The 6,849-nt window shown below is 64.7% G+C and overlaps 1 protein-coding gene across 1 annotated transcript in view; it reads left to right on the top strand.

The window, feature by feature from the left end:
* Window positions 1–767: 767 nt before the first annotated feature.
* CPLX1 (complexin 1) overlaps window positions 768–6,849 on the top strand; it is a 32,340-nt gene continuing 26,258 nt past the window's right edge. The window contains exons 1-2 of the mRNA XM_047799397.1: window positions 768–867; window positions 2,139–2,244. Coding sequence (XP_047655353.1) covers window positions 2,214–2,244 — 31 coding nt within the window. The 5' untranslated portion in view covers window positions 768–867; window positions 2,139–2,213. The remainder of the gene's footprint in view (window positions 868–2,138; window positions 2,245–6,849) is intronic.

Below are 6,849 nucleotides of genomic sequence, written 5' to 3'. Positions count from 1 at the left end.
CACAGCCAGTCCGCAGTGACCTTGGCGCGTCCCTGCCTCGCTTGGGGCCCTGGGCGGAGGGGGCGGAGGGGGCGGAGGGGGCGGAGGGGGCGGGGGTCTCTCGGACCCTGTCCCACTGAAATGAAACGGCGGGGCTCTTTCGTTGCGATTCTGTTACACAGAAAAATAGGTCCGGGCCGGTGTGCAGACTGCTCCTCGCTAACGGTTGGGTGGGTTTTCAAGGCCTGGGGGCTCCCTTCTCCTGCCCAGCGGTGCCGGAGGCCCTAGAGCGGCGCGGGTCCGGGACCCCGACAGCGACCGCCGTCGCCGGGGAACTCCTTCGCGAGCGAGCGGGGGCAGAAAGGGAGACCGCGGGAAACGGCGCCCCCGACCCGCGCCCCCTCCCCGCGGCCGGACTGGAAAGGACTTTTCCCAGGGGGGTCGCGCGCGTACCCGTCCGCCCGCTGGGTGCCCCTCACGGGCGGAGGCGTTGGGTGTGCGGGGCCCTGTCCGCGGGGGGGAGGGCAGCCCCCGGGACCCACGCGCAAGGGGATCGGATGGCGCGGGCTGGGGGTCGTATCCGGGATCCCGAACTAATGGGTGGGCCGGGGTCGTGCGCGCCGGCTCGGAAAGACAGCGCCCCAAGACCCGCGAATCCGGCCAGGGAGCCGGGTTTGGGAGCGGGCGCCCGCCCCGCGCCGCTGCCCCGCCCTCCTCGTCACGCTCGGACGCGGGCGGGGGGCTGGGAGCGCCTCCATGTGACGCGCCCTCCTCGCGGTGCCCTTCAGCTGCCGCCGCAGTTCCCGGCGCGCCACATGGAACCGGCCGGCCCGAGCGCGCTCTGCCGCTGACCGCCCGCCAGCCCGCCCGCGCTGCGGCCCCGGGAAGGTAACCGGCGCCCCCGCGCGCAGCCCCCTCCCCGGCCCTGCGGCCCCCTCCGCGGCCCAGGCTGGGCGCGCACTGAGCCCCTGGCGGGCGCTGTCCGCAGGCGCGGTGCTGAAGCGGCTCCAGGGTCCCGGCCCTCCTTCCTGCTCCTTGGCCCGCATCTCCTGCCGCTCGAATCTCCCCTTCCCCTCGCTCGTCCTCTCTCTCTCTCTCTCTTTTTCCCTATGTTCTGGCGCGCTCCCGCCTGAGGGCTGCTTGGCTGAGCTGGGCAGCTCGATCTCCTGCAAAGCCAAGGGGTACGGCGGCCCCGAACCGCGCGGGGCGGCGGTGGGAGGGCTGCGGAAGCTCCAGCGGCACCTGGTCTCTCTGTGTCTGGGCCTGAGGCTTCCTCTTCCCCCCCTAGTCCCCCCCGACCCCCGACCCCGCCACCAGGAGCCAGGGGAGAAGTTTGGAAGAGAATCTGTGTTGCGGCAAGGGCGCCCCTGCGCGCGAGCGCTTTGCGAACAGGCAGGGGCACTCCCGCCCCCTGCCCCCTCCGCAGCCCGCACACTCGCGGATCTCCTTCGTCTGAAGGGGAAAAAAACGCAAATAGTGCATCTCCAGGGACCTGGGTTTCCCTGCCAGGAGCGACCTCACAAGGGGGGGAGGGGACACACCGCAGCTGCAGGTTTTATAGGAAGCACCTCCCGCCAGACCTCCAGCTGGCCTGGACCCTGGAGAGCCCCATCCACGCAAGTGCATGTGGAGGGATGGATGCCCCCCCCCATTTTATTTGTTTCCTGAAGGCTGGGCCCCCTGCAGTTTCTCCCTTCCACCCCAGTCTCTGCTGTGGGCTGGTGGCCTTGGGTGCCAGCCTCTCCCCTGGATGGTACCTGGTCTCCGAAGACTCTTTCCTTGGGAACCAAAGGGAGCGCCCACTCAGGTCTCACCCTTTAGATGGGCCCAGGGTTCCACCAAGGAGGCAGAAGAGCCAGTCACCTCCAAACGCCCCTGGGCCTGCCCCACTTGGCGCAGGCTGGCTCCTCTGAGCTGCACCCCCCTCCCTGCATTCGCAGCCAGAAGCTGGCATCAGAAACCCCAAGGCCAGGGGAGACTATTTTGCAGGGGCCTCGGGTGCCCGTCCCAGTGCTGTGGTCTGGCCTTGAGGTGTGGGGGAACCACAAATGATGTTCTCTCAGACCCCAGACCCATGCCCAGGAAAGCCGGGCAGGTGCGAGGAAGAAGTCCTCCCCCGCCCTGTCGGAGGGTGACTTGTGCCCACGTCCTCTCCCCAGGCAGAGGACTTCTGGCCACACTCGAATGTGAGCTACGGCCCTCCAAGGAGCCACTGAGGACTCAAAGCCATCGCCATGGAGTTCGTGATGAAACAGGCCCTGGGAGGTAGGAGGGGCCGCTGCACCCCCAGCAGCAGGCGGACACGCGGGGTTGAGCACAAATGTCACATGACACCCAAAGCACACTGCAGGCCCCTCCGGACAGAGTGGGGGAGGCAGGGACCAAAGGCAGCCCCTCCCGAAGCACCTTGGCCAGCTTTGGGGCAGGGGGGGGGGGGTATGCACACCTAGTACCAGGATGTGCAGAGCTGAAGCACCTCCACCCCGCCTTGGGAGGACACCCCACGGTAGGTTGAGGGGAACGGGGGCCAGTCTGGCCAGAGCTGGTGCCCCCCACAAGGACATTGCTTCTGGTGAGCAGAGCTGCAAGAGGCTGCAGGGTGGCTACGGCCACTGGAGTGCGGGTAAGGAGCAGAGATGGGCTGGTGGCATCCAGCAAGGGCTTCATGGTGTCACCGGGGCGGGGTCAGCAGTGTGTACAGGGAGCCGGGGCTGGCTGAGCTCAGGGACAAGAGAAGAGGCCCCGGGTAACTCGTGTGCCCTCCCCCATGGAGCAGTGCAGCCTCTTGTGTGTGCTGGGGGAAGGGAGCCCTTCCGGCCCTGCCGACTTGCTTTTGAAAGGAATCCTGTACCTGCCTGGCTGGAGGCCATCTCCACGGCCAGAGACCCTGGCCTGGTGGGGAGGTGGTAAACGCAGTGGGCCGGGACCCGGGCCCAGGAGGCGGGCAGGGCAGCGGGCCGAGGTCCACACTGGTACAGATGCAACCCGTGCCTAACTCTGTGGTTAGAGATGTCTTCTTTGGGTGATGGCACCAGCCTTGGACCTCACGTGGTCTCTGTGGGCCACGCCCTGACCCAGTGCCTTTCACAGCCTGGCATGAGCCAGGTGATGCATGACAAGGCCGCTCCTTGGCAGGAGGGACTGAGCGCTCCTCACCGGAGATGGGGTGCGGTGGGCGCTGTCACGCTAGGCGCAAGGGGCAGGGTCGAGGGCCAGTGGCACAGAGCCCAGACAGGGGCCCCGCGTGTGGCTTCTCTCTTGGAAAGTGGTGGCATTTCCACTCAACACGAATTAACTGAAAAGACTGAGCCTGGCCCAGGGCCACCCTTCCTGAGATTTTGTGGTCAAGGATAGGCTGCAGGTTGAGTCTAATTATAATGATGACGTCACTGGGACGTGATTCGGGGACGGGCCGCATCCTGGCAGCAGGAGGGATCCGAGTTCCACCCAGCCAGTCCCAGGCTGTTACAGATAATTAATTAGGTGGCTAATTCAGGCCTGAGGTGGGCTTGTAGGAAAACTGAAATATCTGATTTGGCTGTCTACATGGCTGGAATTAGCAGGGTAATTGCCAGCCTGGATTCCCTTTGTTCTGTGTCAGCCCCAAGTTTCTCCTTCGATGGCGACGGGGAGGGCTTCACCAGCCACGTGGGAGCCTGGGCGTGGAGGGGCGCAGCCAGCCAGGCGCCTCCAGGCAGCCCCTCCCTGGTGCCCCGGGCCCAGCGTGCCCCCTGCCCGCACCCCGTCCACACCCCAGTGCTGCTGGGGGCGGGGGCTGCTCCGCGTGAGACTGAGTTTTCTCTCCCCCAGCGGGCGTCATTTTGGTGTCTCGGGATGAGTGTGGGTGAGAGGCAGACAGACGGAGACCGGGAGACGGTGCCGAGAGAGACAGAGCAGAGCCGCAGACGCAGAGGCAGGACAGACCCGGGACGCTGTCCAGAGACAGGCGGGCCCAGGGGAGACACAGCCAGACACAGACCAGGAAGGTGAAGGCAGTGCCGTGGACCCTGGACGCAGAGATGTGGAGAAACAGGCCTGGAGGGGGACAGACACAGGAGGGGACAGGGGGGGCCAGGCGGCCCGGAGTCAGGCGGGGCAGGCAGCGGGGCGCGAGGCTCAGAGCAGAACCGCAGGAGGAATACACCACGGAGGAGACAGGGTGCTGGGCCCGGGACCAAGGGACTCAAGCAAACGGGTCAGGAAGTGTCAGTGCAGGACAGACGGACAGAGAGGGACACTCAGGGAAACAGAGAGAGAGAGGCAGAGTGAGATGGACAGACTGAGAGACAGAGTGAGAAACTCGGATGTTTCAGAAACAAAGTGAGAAATGGAGTCGGGGCCAGAAGCAGCCCTGTCTCCACACGCACGCCCATGCGCCCGCTTCCCAGTGCTTGTCGTCTGCCTGATCCTGCGTCTCGGGCAAGGCCTTTGTGGGTGCAGAGGCTTTGAAATGACTCCTGGCGGAGACTGCAGTTGAGGGCCTCAAGAGCCCTGAGATAGACAGACAGACAGACGATGGGCAGCCCCCAGACACGTGCGGCTGTGTCTGTTTGGTCTTGTCCACTCTGGGACTCTTGGGCAGAACCCAGCCCAGGGCCTGCTGGGCCTCAGACAGGTGCCTGCCCTTGTCTGAAGCCTCCAAAGCCCTGGCCCCCACCCGCCTGGCTGAGCGTTTCGGGAGAGGGCTCGTGGGCTTGTCCACGGCTCGGGCCCCTCGCTTCCTTGAGCAGCTGCTTTCTGCTCCACTGGCAGCCTCGGCCCTCTGTGTGCCAGTTGTTGGCGTGTGCTGGGCGCCTACTGCCAGGCTGGTCCAGGTGAGACAGCCACGTGCTGATGTTGCAGAGGGCAGACCAAGGGGTGGCTGGGGCTCAGGGAGAGCCAGGCCTCGCTTGGACCCCACCATGAGACGCCGGGCCAGCCCAGCCTTTCCCGTGATCCTCCGTAGACGCCTGGCTGCCGTGTGTGCAGCCCAGCGCCTCCTGGGCCCCAGGCCTGGCCGGCGGGGTTCTGGCTCTGCCGCTGTAGCTGCCTCGGGGCCCCTGCTGATGGCCTGTCTGGTTGGATGCAGAGCCCACCTCCCTGGGACCACAGGTCGTATGGGGGTGGGGCGGGGACCTCTGGGGGCGCCTGCTGCAGGTGGGCAGGGAAGGGGAGGGAGTTGACAGGGCGTCTTGGTGGTGGGGTTCGGGGCGGGCGGACTGGGGAGGGCAGCTGGGAAGAGGGCGGGCAGAGAGGGCAGCAAGCGTCAGGTATGAGGCTGTCCTCGACGCGGCCCAAGGTGGTGGCCCCTGGGACTCAGGTGCTGGCACATTGACTGTCCTGTCGGGTCCCAGCAAAGACAGTCCTGTCAGGTAGACGCCTGGCGCCAAGCTGTTCTTCCGAGGGCCCTGGAGGAAGGGATGGGGGCTCCAGAGTTCCTCCCCCGAGGTGGCAGGCTCTACTCGGATGCTCCAGTCTCAGCCCCCGGAGATGGAGACAGGAGTGGACGTTGGAGGGCTTTGCACAGTGGCCTTCTCTCTGTCTCTCTCTGTCTCTGTATCTCTGTCTGTCTGTCTCTCTCTCTGTCTTTCTCTGTCTCTGTCTCTCTCTGTCTCTGTATCTCTGTCTGTCTCTCTGTTTCTCTGTCTGTCTCTTTATGTCTCTCTCTGTCTTTCTCTCTCTCTGTCTCTGTCTCTCTGTCTCTGTATCTCTGTCTCTGTCTCTCTCTCTGTTTCTCTCTGTCTCTATGTCTCTGTCTCTCTTGATGCAGCCTGAATGGGACTGGGCGGGGCTTGTGGGCTGGTGAGGGCACCTTTGTTTCTCTCAGACTCTGCCCAGGACACAGCTCTGCTGGGGGCTGCCCCGAGGCCAGGGAGATGGGGGCCCTGCAGCGCTGGCAGGGAGCATGCTCTTGGGGCCACGTGGTCGAGAAGAGCGACCAGCTGTTGGCGAACTCGTTCTCGCCAAGAGAATGTCCTGGAGGCCTTTACAGGTGTTGGGCCTCCCGAAATCCATCAGGACACCTCCAGGTTGAGGAGTTCCCACAGTGGCTCAGTGGGTTAAGGACCCGACATAATATCCATGCGGATGCGGGGTCAATCCCTAGCCTGGCTCAGTGGGTTAAGGATCCAGTGTGGCTGTTGTGTAGACCAGCAGCTACAGCTCTGATTCGACCCCTAGCCTGGGAGCCTGCCCTAGGTGCGGACATAAAGAGAGAGGAGAAAAAAGGACTTCCAGATTTAAATCAGCCAGTGCCCGGTGCCCACGATGCGCTGATGCCAAGTCGTGTGGTGGCTTGGGAGCTTGTCGGCGGCAAAGTGGCCTTGAACTGGAGCCAGGCGCTCCGGCCACATTTGCATGGATCTGGGACTCGGGGTCCCTCAAGGAGATAATTTGAAGAAGCGGTTTTCCCCCAAGGCCAGGAGTGGTGCACGGCCCTGGAGCTATGCTTACTCGTGGAGAGAGTGCAGGCCCTTGTCAGGTTGCTGTGGACGCTCCGTAGGCTGATTCAGAAGCAGCATGGCTGCTTTGGCTCAAGTGACCTGGTTCGTGGCTGGCTGTCCCGTCACTGCCTCCGTGTGACATGTTCTGTGTCTGGACGTGGTTAGGTCCTCGGGGCTGGCGTGGAGGCAGCGGAGGGCTTCGCACAGGAGCGGGTGTCTGAGGTGGGCTCCCCGGAGGAACAGAGGAGTCTGGGATGTCGTGCGTGCAAAGGCCCAGGGGCCCCTCGGCTGAGATAGGCTCGGAAAGCAGCAGGGGACTCCGGGGCCCCGGAGACCAAGCCTGAGGGGGTCTTTTTTCCGAGCCCAGTTCTGCCCTGGGCCCAGAGGCTCAGTCGGTGTGGATGTGTCCTGCAATGAATTGGCCCTGGACCCGTCCTGCCGGCAGGCG

This window comes from Phacochoerus africanus, chromosome 10 (genome assembly GCF_016906955.1).
Source record: "Phacochoerus africanus isolate WHEZ1 chromosome 10, ROS_Pafr_v1, whole genome shotgun sequence".
Taxonomy (NCBI): Eukaryota; Metazoa; Chordata; class Mammalia; order Artiodactyla; family Suidae; genus Phacochoerus; species Phacochoerus africanus.
This window is presented reverse-complemented; position numbering and strand designations above follow the sequence as displayed.